At 44.5% G+C, this 25365-nt stretch overlaps 1 protein-coding gene across 13 annotated transcripts in view; it reads left to right on the top strand.

Moving 5' to 3' along the window:
* The window catches only part of CFH (complement factor H), a 1589177-nt gene that overhangs the window by 635330 nt on the left and 928482 nt on the right, over window positions 1–25365 (top strand). For 2 of the 13 annotated variants that reach the window (XM_040407287.1, XM_040407283.1), the window contains one exon: window positions 3785–3967. The exons of 9 other annotated variants lie outside the window; for them this stretch is intronic. In XM_040407287.1, coding sequence (XP_040263221.1) covers window positions 3785–3801 — 17 coding nt within the window. In that variant the 3' untranslated portion in view covers window positions 3802–3967. Of the gene's footprint in view, window positions 1–3784; window positions 3968–25365 lie in introns of those variants that run through there. 2 more of the 13 variants (XM_040407282.1, XM_040407281.1) reach the window with 2 other exon arrangements.

Here is a 25365-nt window from a genome sequence, read left to right as displayed (position 1 = left end):
AATAGAGTGCGATTTCACCCCAATTACAGAATCAAGGCGTTATAAAATGACCTACTGTACATGTAAAACAATAGGGACACCCCAATAGCAGTAGTATTAGACCTCTGTTTCACCCTAATTATATAATCAAGGCCTAATTGAATTTCTTATCTATAACGCAAGGTGTAAAACCAAATAACTGAAAAAATAGAGTGCTATTTCACCCCAATTTCAGAATCACGGCATTATAGAATTACCTATGTATAAAACAATGTGGACACCCCAATAGCAGTAGTGTTAGACTGCTTTTTAACCTCAATTACAGAATCAAGGACTAATGGAATTACTTATTTATAAAACAAGGTGTAAAACCAATTAACTGAAAAAATAGAGCATCTTTTCAACCAAATTACAGAATAAAGGTGTTATAGAATATATTATCTATAATACAATGTGGACACCCCAAAAGCAGTAGAATTAGAGCATTTTTTCACCCAATTACAGAATCAATGCATTTTGGAATTTCTTATCTATAACACAAAGTGGATACACCTATAGCAGTAGTATTTGACCATTTAGACCATTAGCACCAATTGGAGAATCAAGGTGTAATAGAATTGCTGATCTATTAACCAAGGGGGACACTGTTCAATTAGTCCCTGCACTCTCACTATGCTTTCGCTATGCTCTCCCTATAGTGTGTAAAAAGTCTCCCTATGATCTCCCAACACTGTCCACACACTGTCTCCCTATCCAATATTTTACAATTAAAAGCTTTCTTTATCACTGTCCCTAGCGCCCGTCACATCCCTCCCTTCACTTAGTTCACAGAAAAATGGCGGAGATCGAGCAGGATCTTATAGGGCTGGCTAGCTGCTGATTGGCTGGCTGAACTGCATTATGGGGGATCTCTTGTTCCTGGGCTTCTTATTTTCACTTTGTAACACATGTCGCCTCCATTTTGGGAAAAAAATAATTCATTAGCATGGGGGGGGGGGGGCTGATGCAGATTCCGTGTGAATCAATTTTTCCTAAACTTTGGATCAAATTCCACTTTGTCAGCTTCGATTAGCTTAACACAAATTGGCACAATGACATTTTTATTAAAAAATTTAACGTTAAAGAATTAAGCCTCTCAAGGAGATTAATCCCATAAGATTGTAAAAGGGGTGGTCCTGATCCTTAAGTTCTTCTGTGCCCCTTTTTTTTCTCCTGCCCCATCTACCTTCCTCTGGTCTGCTTTCTTCCTCCATCCTTCTGAGTCCCTAAGTTTGTTTCTCTGCTTTCGTTGGCACCACAGCTTGGCAAGCAGTCACTTTGAATGTGGAAGAGCATTGTAGCTCCCTAGCCAACAGTAGTAGCAGGGCCTCGTCATTGCCATATCAATGATGCCCTGACACTAAGTTGCAAAGAAATCTTCCCCTGATGTATAGGGGAATGGGGAGCTGCGGACCAATGCCCAGGGCAATGGTGGGACAGAACATGGGATGTCGGAAGGTATCAGGTAGGGACAGGCATGGGATTCAGCCGGCTCCCTCAGGTTCTCCAGATCTGGTTGTTAACATTAAGGCAGGATCGGAAAATTGTTACAGAGTGAATCCTGATCTGGTGCTCTGGTGGCAGCAGCTGGAGATGAGCGCTTTCATTCCATAGTTTAGTTCCTTAGGTTTTTTAAAGTTGGGTGGTATGTGTGTGTAGTGTATATATGTGTATGTGTGCAGCATATATATGGTGTATGTATATGTAAACATGTGTCGTGACATCGCGTGTCCGCAGTTGAGAAGGGAACCTGTTAAAAATTCTAATCCCACCCCTGGGTAGGATGAACTCATGTATTAAAGAGGAGAGCATGGTAGGAGGTGCAATGTGTACCAAGTGAGGCTAGTGAACCCATGTGCTAGACAGAGAGAGGTGCTACAAAGTGGACTGCAATACAAATTTCAGGGTAAATACGATTTGCTGTGAGCCAAATTTCTTTGTACTTCATGGTAGTGAATTGATTTAACCTGAAATAGTGCAATTGTGCCACCATTATCATGCTTGAAGATTTTGAAGATCCCGTGCGCGGTGACAGATGACGTCACCACGCCAGCTGGTGTGATAAAGTAATCTCGAGCTGCACGAGATTTCTCGCAAGCTCTTCAAGCAAGATTGCGGGGGCTTTTTAATTTTACACTGTTATGTATCAGATGCTACAGTCCTGTATGAGAGCGGCATCTGAGGGGTACAATGACTCCCTGTCATTGCACCCACTACTTAAAAAGAAATGTACTTTGTGACAAAGTAATTTGTCACAAAACAATTTTTTTTGTAAGATTCGGCGAAGCAGCCGAATTGGATTTTCAAATACTTCACTTATTTTTAGTCATCTTTAAAGTGTTTTAGCATATATTATTAAGGTTTATTTAATATGTATTTAATTTTTGTTAACCTCTCCCTAATACCCTAATAACACTTTTTGTAATATAGTTTATTTATTTTTATTACACTTTTCCCTATTGATAAAGATGCCCTCAATCGGGGCTGATTACGTTTGCTCTACTGCTCCAAATTAATAGTAACCCAAGGGTTTTAGAAAATAACTATGACACACACACTGGGGTCAAAGCTAATTCTTGTTTATTACAGGAAGTACAGCAGTTTATATAGACATCAGAGAGACATTCCCCCGGAGGCATGTTGCATTGTTACATTGGCTGAAATATGAAAATAAGAGAAGAGATAACACTTGGCATCTGCCCATTGTGCATTGTTTTACTAACTGTGGTATGTGAACTACAGTATGTAAATATCTAGCTGTAAGCTCCATCTTGTAATGGAGTTCTCTAACAGCAGAAAAGCACATACGATGTAGCAAGGAGGCATGTTCTCTTGGGTAGGATGGAACCTTTGTGCTCTGGAGAAGATAAGGTGTTGTCTCAGAGCTGGAGTATATGGGAGCTTTCTTAGCTGAATCAAAGAATGATGTCCACATCTCTATCACTACCTAAACTGTATGTTTTGCTGTGCGCTTAAAATCTACTTCTCTGTAGAACGCTGACTTCTCAGCTGTGTACGGAGTTGACATTTTTATCAATGGGGCCACAACACTCCTGCCCGTGCCCCCTGGAGGTTTACTTAATGCTGGCATAGCACATGGATACCCTGTAACCATGTGCTATGCCAGGATTAGCTGAGATGAGCGGGCTCAGTCAGCTCTTAGCTTAGCGACGCAGGCACAGGCAGGAGCACACTCCCCTCAGCTAATCCTGGTATAGCACATGGTTGCAGGGTACCCATGTGCTATGCCAGCATTTAGTAAACCTCCAGCAATATGTGCTCCTGCCCGTACTCACTGCACTGTGGCCCCATTGATAAAATGTGTACTCTGTACACCGCTGAGAAGTCAGCGGTGTACAGAGAAGTAGATTTAAAGCGCACAGCGAAATGTGTGCTTTAGGTAGTGAAACGTGTAGTAAAAATACATTAATAGACTATATTACAAAAAGTGTTATTAGGGCATTAGGGACAGGTTAACAAAAATGTATACAAAAGTTTACTTACTCTTTAAACTGTGTGTCAGATTTACTAAACTGTCCAGAAGAAAAACTTTGTTGCTCATAGCAATCAATCCCAGCTCATTGTTCATTTTTCAAGAAACTAAAGGAAATTAAATCTATGCTGTGACCAGTTACTATGGGGAAATAGACCATTTTTCTTTTAGGCAGTTTCGGAAATCTGCCCCTATATCTTTAGTTCATGTTGTTCATAATTAATTTTGTAACATTACCTACAGAATACTTATTGTATTTTCTCATTTTTTCAGAAGAATCTTCAGTGTGATTACAGTAAATGCACACAGGATGTAACATTGCCGTCTGCAAAAAACAGGAAGAAGACTCCTGCAATGACTTCTATAAAGAATTTGTATTCATTGTAATGTGGTAAAAGTCACTTGCTTTAGTAATATCTGTGTGTCACCAGGCAAAAAATAAAACTATAAAAATCTGTCAGATATTTTTTTTTAACATCTTTATTCAATAATAAAGAATAGATACAGTCCTGCTTACAACTCCTTAGACATATATTTCTCTAGTGCACGGAAAAACTTCAGCGGCAGGAAGAAATGTGGAAAACAATATCCAGCACTGCAACGGGAATGATTAATAGACTTCGTTATTCTATCAAATAAAACATTTATTACGGGGGTAGCGAGGTATGCTTCTAACCGTCATTCACATACACTGGAGCTCATTAAAAAACAGGTGTGGGAGTGACTTACAACTTACACTCAATATTTACCTGGCCATCTGGGAGGAGCGTTATCTGTATAATGCCAACAATCCTCCATTAAGTGCATGGGATGGGATGTAGATGACCTGTTGATCATCTTCAGAGGATCACCCTATGATTTTTACGGTTTTGTGCAGTATATAAATAACGGCTCTATGAATTTACAGTTCATTGGCAACTTAGGGGGGAGTTTTTTGGATATTGAGATTAGTGTGGTTAATAATGAAATTGTAGTAGCATCATACCGCAAAAAATGGGAGATACAACGGTACTAGAAACACCATGCCATCTTTACTGAGTTGTCAATAATATACCTCATGGAAAAGGTTGAGTAGGAATTGCTCAAAGTTTTTTCAGAGGAATCTGAAAAACTAAAGAAGTATCTGGAGGCCATGAGATATTCAGATTCACTAGAGATGAGCAAATGGACGTTGACAAAGAAAAATTGTCAAATGAAAAATTTGATTCGTACAAAAGTTGAATTTACTCACACTTCATGGTAATGATTCAGATTTTTTTCTAAAATTGCTGCTGCTCATGTTAGAAAAAGGAAGTATGAAGCCCAGGAATGAGGTATAACCCACAATGCCATGCAGATAGCCAGTCAGCAGATAACCAGCCCCTGTGATGTCACAGCCCTATAAAATGTCTCCTCCTGCCCGGTCTCCGCCATTTTCCAGTGAACTTAGTGCAGGGAGAGAATTACAGGTACTAGGGACAGTGATCAGGAAAGCCTTTATTCACAAAAAATAACTATTGAGCAATTCAGGGAAAGATTATTGATAGTGTAGGAATATAATAGGGATGCAGTATCCACACTATAGGGAGAGAGCAGGGGTCAACTGAACAGTGTAATGCCTGGCTAAAAGGAGCTATTCTCTTCCACCTTGCTGCACTAATGGGGGATCCATACTACTAATTTTAGGTTGTTTGCATTATTTGATATATCAGTAATTCCAATAATTCTAGATTCTGTTATTGGGGTGAAACTGCAGTTTGAGCCTACAGAATTTTGGGGGTTCACTTTTTTTATATACAATTTTAATTGGTTACTGCTTGATTGTCTAATTGGGGTGTAAGTGTGGCTGGATGCTACACATTTTAGGTTGCTCAAGTTGTATTATACATAAGTATATCCGTCAATCCCTAATTGTGGAATCGGTGTGAAATTGTGGCCTGATACGGCAAGTATATATATATATATATATATATATATATATATAAAATACCACCAATAATGCAGCAGCACAGTCAGATGTTATGCTCTGGGTGCAAAAAATCCTCACAGAGGCTGGCTTCTCCTCCAGGATATATATTCAACGAATGAAGAGGCAGCACTTCCAGTTGTTAGGTGATAGGGTGATGACCCCAAACTTTATTCCAGCTACGTTTCTGCCTTCTCAATGAGGCCTTTGTCAGCTTGACAAAGGCCTCATTGAGAAGGCAGAAACGTAGCTGGAATAAAGTTTGGGGTCATCACCCTATCACCTAACAACTGGAAGTGCTGCCTCTTCATTCGTTGAATATATATATATATATATATATAGAGAGAGAGAGAGACGGAAGAAGTCAGACTGCACTCCAAAATGATAGTGAAATAAATGATTTAATCACCCATAGTATGGCAAACTTGCGACGTTTCGTCTCACAAGAGCCTTCCTCAAGCCGAAGCTTGAGGAAGGCTCTTGTGAGCCGAAACGTCGCAAGTTTGCCATACTATGGGTGATTAAATCATTTATTTCACTATCATTTTGGAGTGCACTCCGACTTCTTCCGTCTCTACAATATTAGGGTATAGCCGTTACCCCGTGCTGGACTTTGCACCCACACCTTGGTTGGTGCTCCCGCTGGATTCTCTCCTCTTTCTATATATATATATATATATATATATATATACAAACCGGATTCCAAAAGAGTTGTGACACTAAACAAATTGTGAATAAAAACTGAATGCAATGATGTGGAGATGGCAAATGTCAATATTTTATTTGTAATAGAACGTAGATGACAGATCAAACGTTTAAGGCTACTTTCACACTAGCGTTCATAGCGGGTCTGTCTGATGTCTGCACAGATGGATCCGCTCCTATAATGCAGACGTTTGTATCCGTTCAGAACGAATCCGTCTGCATTATAGTTTGAAAAAAAAACTAAGTCTGAAAGTAGCCTGAACGGATCCGTCCAGACTTTACATTGAAAGTCAATGGGGGACGGATCCGTTTGAAGATTGAGCCATATTGTGTCATCTTCAAACGGATCCGTCCCCATTGACTTCCATTGTAAGTCTGGACGGATCCGCTTGCCTCCGCACGGCCAGGCGGACACCCGAACGCTGCAAGCAGCGTTCAGGTGTCCGCTCGCTGAGCGGAGGCTGAACGCTGGCAGACTGATGCATTCTCAGCGGATCCGCGTCCACTGAGAATGCATTAGGGCTGGACAGTTGCGTTCGGGGCCGCTTGTGAGCCCCTTCAAACGAAGCTCACGAGCGGACACCCGAACGCAGGTGTGAAAGTAGCCTTATCCGAGTAAATGTATCATTTTAAAGGAAAAATACGTTGATTCCAATTTTCACGGTGTCAACAAATCCCAAAAAAGTTGGGACAAGTAGCAATAAGAGGCTGGAAAAAGTAAATTTGAGCATAACGAAGAGCTGGAAGACCAATTAACACTAATTAGGTCAATTGGCAACATGATTGGGTATAAAAAGAGCTTCTCAGAGTGGCAGTGTCTCAGAAACCAAGATGGGTAGAGGATCACCAATTCCCACAATGTTGCGCACAAAGATAGTGGAGCAATATCAGAAAGCGAAAAATTGCAAAGACTTTGCATCTATCATCATCAACTGTGCATAACATCATCCGAAGATTCAGAGAATCTGGAACAATCTCTGTGCGTAAGGGTCAAGGCCGTAAAACCATACTCGATGCCCGTGATCTCCGGGCCCTTAAACGACACTGCACCACAAACAGGAATGCTACTGTAAAGGAAATCACAGAATGGGCTCAGGAATACTTCCAGAAACCATTGTCAGTGAACACAATCCACCGTGCCATCCGCCGTTGCCAGCTGAAACTCTACAGTTGTCACAGCCAGACAGTTGAGAAGCGCTGACAGGAGCTTTTCAGATCCTCCTCCTTGAATTTCTTTGTTTTGGTTTAGTTTCTCATCTCGTTAGTCTATCTCAGCTGTCATGCAGTGGACTGATTGCTGCCCTTTAAGTTCCTCCCCATAATGCAGTAGTGTGTGGCTGATACAACTTCCTGGAGTGTGTGTGCATGCTGTTCCTAGTTCCTTGTTCCCAGATCCCAGTCCTCAGTCGTCTGCAAGATAAGTGCTGTTTATGTATTTATGATTTTCTCTTTTCTGGATCCATGTGACCCTGACTCCCTCCGTGTCAGTGTAGGGAGCCGGTGGTCGTGTCCCCTCACTATTGTAGGGTCTTCAGGTAATAGATAGCCGAGGAACGTGGATATGCGCCCATCCACCTTTGGGGTGTTCGCATAGGCTGAGCAGTGAGGGAGAGTGGCAGGTCTATTGCAGGGGTCTCCCTTTGTTCCTTAGTTGTGGATCCAGAGAGTCATTGTTTATATGGTATTGTCTTGTTTCCTGTACACCATCCGTGACATTATCAGCCGCCAAAACCGTCTCAAGCATGGATCCGGTTTCACTTTTGGCTGAACGCTTCCAGGGTCTTTCTTTGGAGGTAGCTGATCTCCGTAAGACTTTTTCTCAGTTTCAAGTGACCGGTTCAGCTTGCGTTCATGGAGTTTGTTCTGAGCCTAAGATCTCGCTCCCGGATACGTTCTCCGGGGGTAGTGAGAATTTTGTGCGTTTTAGAGAGGCTTGCAAACTCCATTTTCGCCTTCTTCCCCATTCTTCTGGTGATGAAGAACGGAGGGTGGGGATCATTATATCGCTGCTCAGGGGTAACGCTCAGTCCTGGGTCTTTTCGCTGCCGGAGGGGGCACGGCCCCTCCGTTCAGTGGATGAATTATTTTTAGCCCTGGGTCAGATATATGATGATCCGGATCGTATTGCTCTGGCTGAGTCTAGACTACGTCTGTTATGCCAGGGTAAACAATCCGCAGAGATATACTGCTCAGAATTTCGGAGATGGGCAGAAGATACGGGTTGGAATGATGTTGCACTCTGAAGTCAATTTTGCTATGGTCTTTCAGAAGGATTGAAAGATGCATTTGCCTTTCATGAGAGACCTACCTCCTTGGATTCTGCTATGTCTCAGGCTGTTCGTATTGACAGGCGTCTTAGAGAGAGAGGAGAGATCTCTCCTTCCTGTCATACTCAGTCCCGGGACAGTGCAGCGGTCTCATTCTGTGCACAGGGGTCTCAGTCGCTGTCAGCCCCTTCTGAGCAGGAGTCCATGCAGCTGGGGTTGATTGCCTCTGACAATAGAAGATTCAACCCGCAGGGGAGGGTTTGTTTTTGTTGTGGAGGTATAAATCATCTGGCAAATGTTTGTCCCTCTAGGAGATTCAGGCAGTTTTCTGGGAGTAATATAAGGACAAAAAGGAAAAAATCTTTTAAAAAAGTTCCGTCTGTTACTATTGGCAGGGTTGAGGCGGAAATTGAAGGTTTTCCGTTTGCTTGTAGTTCCCGTTTTGTCCTGCCTGCCAGGGTGGCGCTAGAGAGCAAGAGCATTTGTTGTGAGATTTTTGTGGATAGTGGAGCAGCTGTCATCCTCATTGATAGTCAATTTGCAATAACTCATGGTTTCCAGGTATGCACTTTGGGAAAGGATATTCCTGTTTTTGCTATTGATTCCGCTCCACTTTCTCAGAAATCATTAAAGGGCATAGTTCACAATATCCGTTTAATTGTGAGTGATGCTCATGTTGAGGATGTGTCATGTTTCGTCCTTAGCGGTTTGCCTACTCCTCTAGTGTTGGGGCTACCCTGGCTCACTAAACATAACCCGACCATTGATTGGCAAGCGAGGCAAATATATGGTTGGAGTGACTTTTGCAGAGAGAATTGCCTCATAACATCTGTTTCTGAGGTTTCTACTAAGACTGTACCACCTTTCCTCTCTGAATTTTTGGTTGTCTACTCTGAGAGTGGAGTTCAGGGTTTACCTCCGCACAGGGAGTATGATTGCCCTATTAATCTCATCCCAGGTGCCAAGCTGCCTAAATCTCGTTTATACAATCTCTCCCAACCTGAGAGGGTCGCTATGCGTGCTTATATCTCTGAGAGTCTGAGAAAAGGACACATACGACCCTCGAAGTCACCTGTTGCCGCTGGTTTTTTCTTTGTTAAGAAAAAAGATGGTTCTTTAAGACCTTGTCTGGATTTCAGGGAGCTGAACAGTATCACTATTCGTGATCCTTATCCGCTTCCTCTGATCCCGGACCTGTTTAACCAGGTTGTTGGGGCTAAAGTCTTTTCCAAATTAGACCTAAGAGGGGCATACAACCTGGTTAGGGTCAGATAAGGAGACGAATGGAAGACGGCTTTCAATACCCCTGAGGGCCATTTTGAGAATTTGGTTATGCCTTTTGGTTTGATGAATGACCCAGCCGTTTTTCAGCATTTCGTCAACAGCATTTTTTATCATTTAATGGGAAAATTTGTATTAGTGTATTTGGATGACATTTAGATTTTTTCTCCTGATTTCAAGACTCATAAGGAACACCTACGTCAGGTCTTGCTCATCCTGCGGGAGAATAAATCATACGCGAAACTGGAAAAATGTGTGTTTGCGGTTCCAGAAATTCAATTTCTGGGGTTTCTTGTCTCCGCTTCTGGTTTTCGCATGGACCCCGAGAAGGTCCGCGCTGTGCTTGAGTGGGAGCTTCCTGAGAATCAGAAGGCGCTGATGCGTTTTTTGGGCTTTGCCAATTATTACAGGAAATTTATTTTGAATTATTCCTCTGTTGTTAAACCACTCACTGATATGACCAGAAAGGGGGTAGATTTTTCTTCCTGGTTGGTAGAGGCGCGTAAGGCCTTTTCTAACATCAAGGAGAGTTTTGCTTCCGCTCCCATCCTAGTACAACCTGATATTTTGTTACCCTTCATAGTTGAGGTTGATGCTTCTGAGGTAGGGGTGGGTGCGGTCTTGTCTCAGGGTTCCTCTCCTGCCAAATGGCAACCGTGTGCCTTTTTCTCAAAGAAACTCTCCTCCGCAGAGAGAAATTATGATGTGGTAGATAAGGAATTGTTGGCCATCAAGTTGGCTTTTGAGGAATGGCGCCATTGGCTAGAGGGAGCCAGACACCCTATTACCGTGTTTACTGACGATAAAAATCTGGCCTACTTGGAGTCAGCCAAGCGTCTGAACCCGAGACAGGCCAGATGGTCTTTGTTCTTTTCAAGGTTTAATTTTGTTGTCACGTTCCGCCCTGGGGTTAAAAATGTGAAGGCAGATGCCCTGTCACGTTGTTTTCCGGGAGGTGGGAATTTTGAAGACCCGGGTCCCATTTTGGCTGAAGGTGTGGTGGTCTCTGCTCTTTTTCCTGAATTGGAGGCAGAGGTGCAGGCAGCCCAGTCAGAAGCTCCTGATCTTTGTCCTCCTGGGAGGTTGTTTGTGCCTCTCGCTTTGAGACACAAGATTTTTAAAGAACACCACGATACGGTCCTTGCTGGGCACCCGGGGGCAAGAGCCACACTGGATCTCATTGCTCGGAGATTCTGGTGGCCTGCGCTTCGTAAGTCGGTTGAGGGTTTTGTGGCAGCTTGCGAGACTTGCGCTCGTGCCAAGGTCGCTCATTCACGGCCATCAGGTCCTCTCCTTCCTTTGCCCATTCCTTCCCGTCCTTGGACACATCTGTCCATGGACTTCATAACACACCTGCCTCGTTCCTCGGGGAAGTCTGTGATTCTGGTGGTGGTGGACCGTTTTAGCAAAATGGTGCATTTTATCCCTTTTCCTGGTTTGCCCAATGCTAAGACGCTGGCGCAGGCATTTATTGACCACATTGTCAAATTGCATGGGATTCCTTCAGACATAGTCTCTGATAGGGGCACGCAGTTTGTTTCCAGATTCTGGAAGGCTTTCTGTTCTCGCTTGGGGGTTCGGTTGTCATTCTCTTCTGCTTTCCATCCGCAGTCGAATGGCCAGACAGAGCGCGTCAATCAGAATCTGGAGACATATCTGTGCTGTTTTGTGGCGGAGAATCAGGAAGATTGGTGTTCTTTTTTGTCCCTTGCTGAGTTTGCTTTAAATAACCGTCGTCAGGAGTCCTCTGATAAGTCACCATTTTTTGGTGCATATGGGTTTCATCCGCAGTTTGGGACTTTCTCGGGAGAGGGCTCTTCTGGTTTGCCTGATGAGGACAGATTCTCCTCGTCTTTGTCATCTATTTGGCAAAAGATTCAGGATAATCTAAAGAGCATGAGTGAGAGATATAAGCGTGTGGCAGATAAGAGACGTATGCCTGGTCCGGACCTGAATGTTGGTGATCTGGTGTGGTTGTCTACCAAGAATATAAAATTGAAGGTTCCCTCCTGGAAGTTGGGTCCTAGGTTTATTGGGCCTTACAAGATCCTGTCTGTCATCAATCCTGTTGCCTACCGTCTTGATCTCCCTCAGACTTAGAAGATCCATAATGTTTTTCATAAGTCCTTATTGAAACCTTATGTTCAACCTATTGTACCCTCGCCTTTGCCTCCTCCTCCGATTATGGTTGATGGAAATCTTGGATTTCAGGTCTCTAGGATTGTGGATTCTCGTCTTGTCAGCGGTTCCCTCCAGTACCTCGTTCATTGGGAGGGTTATGGTCCTGAGGAGAGGATGTGGGTCCCAGTGACGGACATTAAGGCCTCTCGTCTCATCAGGGCTTTCCATAGGTCCCATCCTGAGAAGGTGGGCTCTGAGTGTCCGGAGTCCACTCGTAGAGGGAGGGGTACTGTCACAGCCAGACAGTTGAGAAGCGCTGACAGGAGCTTTTCAGATCCTCCTCCTTGAATTTCTTTGTTTTGGTTTAGTTTCTCATCTCGTTAGTCTATCTCAGCTGTCATGCAGTGGACTGATTGCTGCCCTTTAAGTTCCTCCCCATAATGCAGTAGTGTGCGGCTGATACAACTTCCTGGAGTGTGTGTGCATGCTGTTTCTAGTTCCTTGTTCCCAGTTCCCAGTCCTCAGTCGTCTGCAAGATAAGTGCTGTTTATGTATTTATGATTTTCTCTTTTCTGGATCCAGGTGACCCTGACTCCCTCCGTGTCAGTGTAGGGAGCCGGTGGTCGTGTCCCCTCACTATTGTAGGGTCTTCAGGTAATAGATAGCCGAGGAACGTGGATATGCGCCCATCCACCTTTGGGGTGTTCGCATAGGCTGAGCAGTGAGGGAGAGTGGCAGGTCTATTGCAGGGGTCTCCCTTTGTTCCTTAGTTGTGGATCCAGAGAGTCATTGTTTATATGGTATTGTCTTGTTTCCTGTACACCATCCGTGACAACAGTGCAAAGAAGAAGCCATTTCTAAGCAAGATCCACAAGCTCAGGCATTTTCACTGGGCCAGGGATCATTTAAAATGGAGTGTGGCAAAATGGAAGACTGTTCTGTGGTCAGACGAGTAATGATTCGAAGTTCTTTTTGGAAATCTGGGACGCCATGTCATCCGGACCAAAGAGGACAAGGACAACCCAAGTTGTTATCAACGCTCAGTTCAGAAGCCTGCATCTCTGATGGTATGGGGTTGCATGAGTACGTGTTGCATGGGCAGCTTGCATGTCTGGAAAGGCACCATCAATGCAGAAAAATATATTCAGATTCTAGAACAACATATGCTCCCATCCAGACGTCATCTCTTTCAGGGAAGATCCTGCATTTTTTAACAAGATAATGCCAGACCACATTCTGCATAAATCACAACATCATGGCTGCGTAGGAGAAGGATCCGGGCACTGAAATGGCCAGTCTGCAGTCCAGATCTTTCACCTATAGAGAACATTTGGCGCATCATAAAGAGGAAGGTGCAACAAAGAAGGCCCAAGACGATTGAACAGTTAGAGGCCTGTATTAGACAAGAATAGGAGAGCATTCCTATTTCTAAACTTGAGAAACTGGTCTCCTCGGTCCCCAGACGTCTGTTGAGTGTTGTAAGAAGAAGGGGAGATGCCACACAGTGGTGAAAATGGCCTTGTCCCAACTTTTTTGGGATTTGTTGACACCATGAAATTCTGATTCAACATATTTTTCCCTAAGGCTACATTCACACGTCCGTGGTGTGTTGCGGACCCGCAAATTGCGGGTCCGCAACACACCAGCCCGTCACCCCCATAGAAATGCCTATTCTTGTCCGCAAGCTGCGGACAAGAATAGGACATGCTCTATCTTTTTGCGGAGCTGCGGACCCAAAATCGGGGCCGCGCTCCGCAATTGCGGCTGCAGACAGCACACTGTGTGCTGTCCGCATCCATTCCGTCCCCATAGAGAATGAATGGGTCCGCACACATTCCGCAAAATTGCGGAAAGGATGCAGACCCATTTTGCGGACGTGTGAATGGAGCCTTAAAATGGTACATTTTCTCAGTTTAAACTTTTGTTCCGTGATTTATGTTATATTCTGAATAAAATATTAGAAGTTGGCACCTCCACATCATTGCATTCAGTTTTTATTCACGATTTGTATAGTGTCCCAACTTTTTTGGAATCCGGTTTGTATATATATGTGATACTGTCTGCTGAGCTATGTATCTAATCCTATCCTGTGTGTTACTGTCCGCTGAGCTATGTATCTAATCATATCCTGTGTGATACTGTCTGCTGAGCTGTGTATCTAATCCTATCCTGTGTGATACTGTCTGCTGAGCTGTGTATCTAATCTTATCCTGTGTGTTACTGTCCGCTGAGCTATGTATCTAATCCTATCTTGTGTGTTACTGTCCGCTGATCTATGTATCTAATCATATCCTGTGTGATACTGTCTGATGAGCTGTGTATCTAATCCTATCCTATGTGAAACTGTCTGCTGAGCTGTGTATCTAATCCTTTCCTGTGATACTGTCTGCTAAGTTGTGTATCTAATCCTACCCTGTGTGATACTGTCTGCTGAGCTGTATATCTAATCATATCCTGTACAAACAAAACAATGGCTGATCTTAGGGAGACCAGCTACAGAAAACACTGTGGAGCCTCATTTAAGATTCTAGACACAGCAATCCAAAGTGCAAAGCTCCCTGGCAAACAGTAATATGCAAAATAATTGTGGAGCCCCAGTTATGGGTCTTCAACACAGTGAAAGCCAGATATCCCTCAAAGGAAGGAAAACCGAGCAAAGGGGTGTCCCCATTACAGAGATCACCAAATCCACCATATTAAGTGGCCCCTATGTCAAGATCCCGCTCTTTTACAAGCTGAGGGGCAACACCCCGAAACTGCTGTATGTGGATGGATAACTGGCTTAGGTCTTCCCCGTCACATCCTTAAAGCTTGTAAAAGAGCGGGATCTTGACATAGGGGCCACTTAATATGGTGGATTTGGTGATCTCTGTAATGGGGACACGCCTTTGCTCGGTTTTCCTTCCTTTGAGGGATATCTGGCTTTCACTGTGACCGCATCTTTAACAGTGACCTGCACAATGCCTGACCCTTTAGGAGGGACCTCCACAGTGCCGACCTCTTTAATAGTGACCTCCACAATGCCCGCCCCTTTAACAGTAACCTCCACAGCGACCACTTCTTTAACAGGGACCTCCACAATGCCCACCCCTTTAACAGTGAGCGTCCCTTTAATAGTCACCTCCACAGTGCCCGCCCCTTTAATAGTGACCTCCACAGAGTCCACACCTTTAACAGTGACCTCCACAATGCCCACCCCTTTAACAGTGAGCGCCCCTTTAATAGTGACCTCCATATTGCCCATTCCTTTAATAGTGACTACCCATTTAACAGTGACCTCCACAGTGCCCGCCTCTTTAAAGGATAACTGAAACTTTTTTTTTTGGAGTATTGGATTGTGGTGATTAATATCACCTGGGTGGCCCTATTTCAACTTTTCACTATGTATTCAATTACCCCTTAATTCCACATTTTTGTTCCCTGTACTGCCTACTTTTACCTGTGCTTAAAATAGGGTTGCTAGGCATGGTCTATCTCTTGATAGAGGGAGCACGCAGCGTGCAGGGTCACATTACTGACAGCCAGGGACTGTAAGTAAATGATAAAGCTAGGTCCTCTCCAGCACCTGATAACAGTGCCTGGGCTGTGTGCACTTCTCCCTGTCCCTGCACTTGGCAGACGCAACCTCACTCAGCAGAGCTGGAGAATGCAGAGTTGAAGCAGCGCACAACAGAGAAGGGAGATCTGCCATCTGCTCAGTGTATAAATGAAAGCAACATGTGGTAAGAGGACCCCTTTGTGCTGCAGGAGATTAAGCGTTTAGGGGGGAGGGCTCTGGTTACTGACACTTTTGGGGGGCTATTGTTACTGGCTAGTGAGGGCAGTGGCGGCCATCTTAACTGAATAGTGAAATTGCAGTTTTATGCAGACTGGTTGCTAAGGGCTGAATCTTATTAAATATGGGATAAGTCAGTCTAATAGTAACTGATTCTGGAATATCATGTTATTAGTAACTACATACAGTTGCAAGAAAAAGTATGTGAACCCTTTGGAATGATATGGATTTCTGCACAAATTGGTCATAAAATGTGATCTGATCTTCATCTAAGTCACAACAATAGACAATCACAGTCTGCTTAAACTAATAACACACAAAGAATGAAATGTTACCATGTTTTTATTGAACACACCATGTAAACATTCACAGTGCAGGTGGAAAAAGTATGTGAACCCTTGGATTTAATAACTGGTTGAGCCTCCATTGGCAGCAATAACTTCAACCAAACGTTTTCTGTAGTTGCAGATCAAACGTGCACAAGAGGTCAGGAGTAATTCTTTTTTTTATTTTTTTTTATTTTTTTTATTTTTATTTTTGAAATTTTTTATTTTATTTAAACTTTCATAGTGACAAAACACGACAGAAGGTTACATAGTATAACGTAACATAGGAAAGGTACATAATCCTCAGTAGCATAGAAGTCAAGCAGTTATAGAGAAGACCAACACATCAGTGACTAATAGGAGACATACATATACTTGATTAGGTTAGCTGGCCATATTCACTACATGTTGTACATGGAGAGAGCTATCCAACAGATTGGAGATCTGAACCTGTGTGTGAGTATGTCTAATCTAAAGAAATTAGGATGTTATTTGATTCCTGATATCTATGGCATAAATGTAAGTATAGACATGTCTAAGTTTAGGACGCCTGAAGTAAGTATAGGTTATGATGACAAAGCCCAGAGATAGAAGGTATGGGTGTCTAAGGGGGGAGGAGTGAATTGGTGCCACCAGAGAACCTATAACTAGACCAGATTGACCAGCGTTTCATGAAGACAGGGTGTGTACGAGATTCCCAAGCAGAGAGCTCTTCAAAGCGATAGAGCTGGTCTATTTTGAGCTTCCATTGATCAATTGTTGGCAATGTGGTCTGAAGCCAATGTTTGGGTACGAGTAAACGCGCTGCGCACAAGAGTTGTTTGAAGAGGTAGCTAGGTGTGTGTTGTTTTGCATCCTTGTAGTGGGACAACAATGCACCAAGAGGGGATATCTGTACAGATTTGTGACAAATTTGGTTGCTCAAACGAAAAATGTCTGATCACCATTTATTAATTACTGGACAATTCCACCAAATATGGAGGAAAGTTCCAGTCTCCTCGGAACACCTCCAGCACCTGTCAGAGGAAGATTCAGAAAAATGGGCAGACTTAGATGGAGTGATATACCATTGAGTCAATATTTTGTAACCATTTTCCTGAATGCGCACACATCGAGAAGCCTTATGGGGAATATCAAATAAGTCAGGTAAGTCATTGAAGGGTATAATTGTCCCAGTTTCTCTTTCCCAATTGTGTATAAAAAAAGGTTTAGTGATAAGTGGAGGGCTCCTCAATTTGCTATAAATTTGTGAGATTAGTTTTCTCAAGGGTTTAGGGTTAATGATAAGGGCTTCAAGCCATCCTATAGGACGAAGGAGTTCACCTTTAGTGTTATTTTTATTAGGAAGGATCTAATGTGAGGGATTAGAGTAAGGTCACATAGGCAGGGATTGAGTAGGGTATGTATGGCTTCTGTTTCCAGGAGCTTCCCTGTGGAATTTAAGAGATTTCTAATTGGCAATGAGGAGGATTTGATGCGTTTAGAAGAGGATTGCAGAAGTGATGGAGAGGACGTACCTAGGATATCTGCTATCGTCAAAATAGAGGAAGGGAAGGGAATTGAACATAGAAAGGAGTTCAGCCATTTCCAGGCATCAAGAGTTGCTTTGAGAATTGGGAAGTTAGGCACTGGTATATGACCTATGACCAATGAACCACTCTAGCTAAAAGTATGGCTTTTCCATACATTTCTGGATCTGGAAGACCCATTCCACCTAGCTGGCGTGGGTGTGCTAAGAGTTTGTATGAAAGTCTAGCCTTTTTGCCATTCCATATGAAGGATCTAAATTTCTGTTTCAGGGAAGTGTAGAAAGAGCAAGGTATGGGGATTGGTAGAACCTGTTGGAGATATGTTAAGCGTGGTAAAATTAGTGAAGTGAGAAGATTCTTACGCCCAAACCAGGATAGCATAGGCGCTCTAGCCTGTAAGTCGTCTATGGCTTTAAAAAGAGAGTTTTTAAGGGGGATATAGTTAAGGGCGAAGAGGTCTGATATTTGAGGGCTAATTTTAACTCCTAGATAGGTGATGGTTGGGGAAGACCAGTTGAAGGGGGAATTTTTCATCAGTGAGGATTTGGTATGGGTAGATATTCCTGAAGTAAGGATCAGCGATTTGTTGGTATTTATCTTGAAGTTTGAAATGAAGCTATACTGTTGCAGGTGCTTTTGTATGAAAGGTAGAGAAGTGATGGGATTTGTCGTCATGATCATGACAAAATCAGCGAACGCCGCTATTTTGTGGTCCCTTCCTCCCAAATTAATGCCAAATTAATGACCTTAGAAGCCATCACACACCAAACCTCTTTTGGCAGCAATAACTTCAACCAAACGTTTCCTGTAGTTGCAGATGAGACGTGCACAACGGTCAGGAGTAATTCTTGACCATTCCTCTTTACAGAACTGTTTCAGTTCAGCAATATTCTTGGGATCTCTTGTGTGAATCACTCTCTTGAGGTCATGCCACAGCATCTTAATCGGGTTGAGGTCAGGACTCTGACTGGGCCACTCCAGAAGGCGTATTTTCTTCTGTTTAAGCCATTCTGTTGTTGATTTACTTCTATGCTTTGGGTCGTTGTTCTGCTGCAACACCCATCTTCTGTTGAGCTTCAGCTGGTGGACAGATGGCCTTAAGTTCTCCTGCAAAATGTCTTAATAAACTTTTTCCTTCGATGATAGCAATCCGTCCATGCCCTGACGCAGCAAAGCAGCCCCAAACCATGATGCCCACACCACCATACTTCACAGTTGGGATGAGGTTTTGATGTTGGTGTGCTGTGCCTCTTTTTCTCCACACATAGTGTTGTGTGTTTCTTCCAAACAACTCAACTTTGGTTTTTATCTGTCCACAGAATATTTTGCCAGTACTGCTATGGAACATCCAGGTGCTCTTGTGCAAACTGTAAACGTGCAGCAATGTTTTTTTTGGACAGCAGTGGCTTCCTCTGTTGTATCCTCCAATGAAATCCATTCTTGTTTAGTGTTTTACGTATCGTAGATTTGCTAACAGGGATGTTAGCAATATGCCAGAGACTTTTGTAAGTCTTTAGCTGACACTCTAGGATTCTTCTTCACCTCATTGAGCAGTCTGCGCTGTGCTCTTGCAGTCATCTTTACAGGACGGCCACTCCTATTTTATAGAAAATGTATCTTACCGTGGACTGATGAACAGCAAGGCTTTTGGAGATACTTTTATAACCCTTTCCAGCTTTATGCAAGTCCACAATTCTTAATCGTAGGTCTTCTGAGAGCTCTTTTGTGCGAGGCATCATTCACATCAGGCAATGCTTCTTGTGAAAAGCAAACCCAGAACTGGTGTGTGTTTTTTATAAGGCAGGGCAGCTGTAACCAACACCTCCAATCTAATTTCATTGATTGGACTCCAGTTGGCTGACACCTCACTCCAATTAGCTCTTGGAGGTGTTATTAGTCTAGGGGTTCACATATTTTTTCCACCTGCACTGTGAATGTTTACATGGTGTGTTCAATAAAAACATGGTAACATTTAATTCTTTGTGTGTTATTAGTTTAAGCAGACTGTGATTGTCTATTGTTGTGAATTAGATGAAGATCAGATTACATTTTATGACCAATTTGCGCAGAAATCCATATAATTCCAAAGGGTTCACATACTTTTTCTTGCAACTGTATATGAAAATTGAAATTAGGGTCTAAATGTGACAGTTATTCTTTAACATTGACCACCTCTTTAACAGTGACCTTTACAGTGCCCTCCCCTTTAACAGTGACTTTCACAGTGCCCGCCCCTTTAACAGAGACCTCCACAGTGCCCGCCCCTTTTAACAGTGACCTTCACACTGCCCGCCCGTTTAACAGTGACTGCCCCTTTAAAAGTGACCTCCACAATGCCCTCCCCTTTAATAGTGACCTCCACAGTATCCATTCCTTTAACAGTAACCTCCTCAGTGAACTCTAGTGTCCGCCCCCTTTTAACAGTGCCCGCCCCTTTAACAGTGAGCTCCACAGTACCCGCCCCTTTAACACTGACCAACACTTTTAACAGTGACCTTTACAGTGCCCACCCTTTTAACATTGACCACCCCTTTAACAATGACCTTCATAGTTGCTGCCCCTCTAACAGTGACCTTTACAGTGCCCGCCCTTTTAACAGTGACTTCTAGGGTTGAGCGAACCCAAACTGTAAAGATTTTTGGACCCCAGACCCGAACCCAATTATTTCCGTAAAGGTTCGGGTTCGGTGTTCGGCGCTTTCTTGGTGCTTTTTGAAAGGCTGCAGAGCAGCCAATCAACAAGCGGTTAACTGTCTGACCTTAGAAGCCATCACAGCCAGGCCTACTAATGGCATGGCTGTGAGTGACCAGAGCAGCATGTGACCCAGGCTCTATATAAGCTTGAGTCACGTAGCGCCGCAAGTCACTCTACTGTTACAAGTGTAGGGAGAGGATGCTGCTGGACTTGTGATTTCAGGGAGAGAATAGGAGAGAATCTAACTCAGCGATGTACAGATAATAGTTGTGTGGGTGCAGGACACAATCGTTTTACCCTGCCCTGAGGCCATTGACCAAAAAAAATTATAACTTTTATAATTCTGTAAGTTAGGTGGGTGGCGGCGGCGGCCATTTTATGCAAGCTCAGTGCACCAGTACTGCAACTGAGCTTTTGGGACATTGCAAATCACAATTTTTTGGGCAAACTACAACATCTGGATTAGTCAGTGTGCAATTTAAGCTAGAAATACACCCATCATTTTCTGGGGTTGGAAACTATTTTCAGGCCTTGCAACATCAGCACGTGTGAAATTACAGGCTTATATACTGCTGTCAAATTCAGTTGTTAAACAAACACTCGTTTGGGCACAAAATATTTAGTTGGCAGCCTTTGATGCAGATGTCATTGTGAGATACACCCTTAATACATTTTGGTTACCTTCAGAGATTTTAAATACCGCCATTTGGTGCACCAATATTGAATTCAGGCCTACACTGGTTCAGCCCCTGTGAGATACACCCTCTAAATACAGGGGTTTGATTCAGGGATTTGAAATACAGCCATTTGAAATACAGCCATTTTGGTCAAAGAAATATTTACTTCAGGCCTACACTGGTTCAGACCGTGTGAGATACCCCCTCTACATACAGGTGTTTGAATCAGGCATTTCAAATACAGCCATTCGAAATACAGCCATTTTGTGTAAAGAAATATTTACTTCAGGCCTACACTGGTTCAAACCGTGTGAGATACTCCATCTACATACAGGGGTTTGAATCAGGCATTTGAAATACAGCCATTTTGTGCAAAGAAATATTTAATTCAGGCCTACACTGGTTCAGGCCCTGTGAGATACTCCCTCTACATACAGGGGTTTGATTCAGGGATTTGAAATACAGCCATTTGAAATACAGACATTTTGGACAAAGAAATATTTAATTCAGGCCTACACTGGTTCAGACCGTGTGATATAACCCCCTCTACATGGCATTTGAAATACAGCCATTTTGGGCAAAGAAATATTTACTTCAGGTCTACACTGGTTCAGGCCCTGTGAGATACTCCCTCTACATACAGGGGTTTGAATCAGGCATTTTAAATACAGCCATTTTAAATACAGCCATTTTGTGCAAAGATATATTTACTTCAGTCCTACACTGGTTCAGGCCCTGTGAGATACTCCCTCTACATGCAGGGGTTTGATTCAGGGATTTGAAATACAGCCATTTTGTGCAAAGATATATTTACTTCAGGCCTACACTGGTTCAGACCGTGTGAGATACCCCCTCTACATACAGGGGTTTGAATCAGGCATTTAAAATTCTGCCATTTTGTGCAAATAAATATTTACTTCAGGCCTACACTGGTTCAGACTGTGTGAGATACCCCCTCTACATACAGGGGTTTGATTCAGGCATTTGAAATACAGCAATTTTGGGCAAATAAATATTTAGTTCAGGCCTACACTGGTTCAGGCCCTGTGAGATACTCCCTCTACATACAGGGGTTTGAATCAGGCATTTGAAATACAGCCATTTGAAATACAGCCATTTTGGGCTAAGAAATATTTAATTCAGGCCTACACTGGTTCAGACCGTGTGAGATACACCCTTTACATACTGTCGTTCTATTCTACTATTAATTAAACACCCATTTAGGGCAAGAACCTAAATTCGAAAAATATGAGGAGAGCGTCAAATAAGGGACGTGGCCCAGGTCGTGGTGCTGCTGGTGAAGCTCCTGTTGCAGGGGGAGGACGTGGTCGATCTGTGTCAGCTACACGCACAAGTGAAACCCCTTCCTCAGGTACGAGTAGGCGACAAAACCTGCAGTGGTATTTGGTCGGGCCTAATGCTGCTCTACGAATGGCGAGGCCTGAACAAGTACAGGCAATAGTAGATTGGGTTGCTGACAGTGGATCCAGTTTCTTCACATTGTCTCCCACCCAGTCACCCAGTCTCCTGCTGAAAGACCACAGTTGGCACCTGCAGCCGATGTCCATCAGTCTTTCACCTCAACCCCTTGCAAATAAGCCAAGCAGTCTGAGCCCCAAGTCATGCAGCAGTCTCTTCTGCTTTTTGATGACTCTGTTAGCAGGGTTTTCCCGGGGCCATCCACCTAGCCCTGTCTCAGAAGTGGAAGAGACCGATGCCCAACCACTTATCTTTCAAGATGAGTACATGGGAGGACCATTGCAGCATGTCTCGAATGATGACAAAACACAAGTGCCAACTGCTGGGGCTTTCAAAAGTGTGCAGACTGACAAGGAAGGCAGGGGTGAAGACTGGGTGGAAGATGATGTGGAGGACGATGAGGTCCTCAACCTCACATGGAATCAAGGTCATGCGAGTGACCTATGTAGTTCAGAGGAAGAGGCGGTGGTCGCACAGAGCCACCAGCATAGCAGAAGAGGGAGCAGGGTGCAAAAGCGGAGAGGCAGTCTTCTAGACAGAACGCCTCCTACTGCCCACCGCAGCAAGGGACCGAGCACACCAAAGCCAGCTCCAAGGAGTTCCCTGGTGTGGCAGTTCTTCAGACAATGTGCTGACGACAAGACACGAGTGGTTTGCACGCTGTGCAATCAGAGCCTGAAGCGAGGCATAAACGTTCTCAACCTGAGCACAACCTGCATTACCAGGCATTTAAGTGCAAAGCACGAGCTGCAGTGGAGTAGACACCTCCTGCTTCCTCTTTATCCACCTCTGGAGTGACAGTGCCACCTGGCACCCCGCAAACAGAGGATCTGCCAGCAACACCAACACCTGGGTCACCAAGCATCTCCACAATGTCCCACGGAAGCGTTCAGCTCTCCATATCCCAAACACTGGAGAGGAAGAGGAAGTACCCCCCTACCCACCCTCGATCCCTAGCCCTGAATGCCAGCATTTCTAAATTACTGGCCTTTAAAATGCTGTCATTCCGTGGTGGTGACGGAGAGTTTTAAATGCCTTATGGCGGTGGCTGTCCAACAGTACATCGTGCCCAGCCGCCACTACTTTTCAAGGCGAGCCATCCCTTCCCTTCACAACCAAGTAGGGGACAAAATCAGGGTGCACCTGACTACGGATACGTGGACCAGTAAGCACGGTCAGGGCCGTTATATCTCCATAACAGCACACTGGGTAAATGCAGTAGCGGCTGGGCCTGAGGCGGATAGCAGTTTGGCGCATGTCCTTCCACCACCGAGGATTGCAGGGCGCTTCAGTTTGCCTCCTGTTAATCCTCCTCCTACTCTGCTTCCTTATCCTCTACCAGCTCCTCATCCGGTCAGCGTAACACCTTCACCACCAACTTCACACAGCCAGGGGTAAGCGACAGCTGGTAGTTTTAAAACGTATCTGTTTGGGGGACAAACCCCACACCGGGCAGGAGCTGTGGGCGGGCCTTGAACAACAGACCGATGAGTGGTTTGTGCCAGTCAGCCTCAAGCCCGGTCTGGTGGTGTGCGATAATGGGCGAAATCTCGTAGCAGCTCTGGGACTAGCCGGTTTGACGCACATCCCTTGCCTGGCGCATGTGCTGAATTTGGTGGTGCAGAGATTCCTTAAAAATTACCTCTATATGTCAGAGCTGCTGCATAAAGTTCGGGCCATCTGTGCGCGCTTTCGCACTTCACCACCAATGACTGGGCCTCCATGCGAGACCTGTGTTCCTTGCTGCGCTGTTTCAAGTACTCCACCATCATGGCCAGTGCCGATAATGCCGTTCTCAGCGTTACTATCCCACTTCTATGCCTCCTTGAAAAAACGCTCCTGGCGATGATGGAAGAGGATGTGGCACAGGAGGAGGAGGACGAAGAGGGATCATTTCGTAGGGTTTCCTGCCAGTCATTCCCAAGTGGCTCCGAGGGTGGGTTCCTGCACCCACAAACCCAAGGTACACATTTATCCAGCCAGGCCACAGTTCTGCAGGATGAGGAGGTGGAGGATGAGGAGAAGGAGATGGAGGAGGAGGAACCATGTTCACAGCAGGGTGGCACACAGACCAGCTAATGGCCATCACTGGTGAGTGGATGGGGGGATACAGAGGACACAGACGATACACCTCCCACAGAGGACAGCTTTTCGTTGCCTCTGGGCAGCCTGGCACACATGAGCGATTACATGCTGCAGTGTCTCTGCAATGACCGTCGACTTGCCCACATTCTAACTTGTGCTGATTACTGGGTGGCCAGGCTGCTGAATCCTCGTTACAAGGACAACGTATCATCCTTAATTCCGTCACTGGAGCGTGATTGTAAGATGCGCGAGTACAAGCGCACGCTGGTAGACGCGCTGCTGGTGGCATTCCAACCTGACAGCGGGGGCACAGTGGAAGCACAAGGCGAAGGCAGAGGACGAGGAAGAGGTCGCCAACACAGCTGTGGCACCGCCAGCACCTCAGAAGGCAGGGTTAGCATGGCCGAAATGTGGAAAAGCTTCGTCAGCACGCCACAACAACCAGCACCACCAGCTGATATGGAACGTCTGTATGTGTAGCAGTATGTGTGCACACGCCTACAGGTACTGAATGACGGGTCTGCCCCCTTCAACTTCTGGGTCTCCAAATTGGGCACATGGCCTGAGCTTGCCCTTTACGCCTTGGAGGTGCTGGCCTGCCCTGCAGCCAGTGTATTATCTGAACGTGTGTTTAGCAAGGCAGGGGGCGTCATCACAGACAAGCGCAGCCGCCTGTCCACAGCCAATGTGGACAAGCTCACGTTCATTAAAATGAACCAGGCATGGATCCCTCAGGACTTGTCTGTACCTTGTGCAGAATAGGCATGTATACCGGCACTAAGCAGCCATTGTTATACTGCAGCGCAATTGCTCATGTTTGTATTTTAGATATTTCACTCTTTTGGAGTGTACCTTAATTTTACAAAATTAAATTAAAACCAAAAACCTGTGTTGGCTATCTCGTCCTCCTCTACCGCCACTTCCACCTACACCGCTACGTCCACCGCCTCCTCAAACCCCTACTCCATAT

This window comes from Bufo bufo, chromosome 9 (assembly GCF_905171765.1).
Source record: "Bufo bufo chromosome 9, aBufBuf1.1, whole genome shotgun sequence".
Taxonomy (NCBI): domain Eukaryota; kingdom Metazoa; phylum Chordata; class Amphibia; order Anura; family Bufonidae; genus Bufo; species Bufo bufo.
The sequence above is the reverse complement of the archived record's forward strand: the minus strand, read 5'-3'. Positions and strand labels throughout refer to the sequence as shown.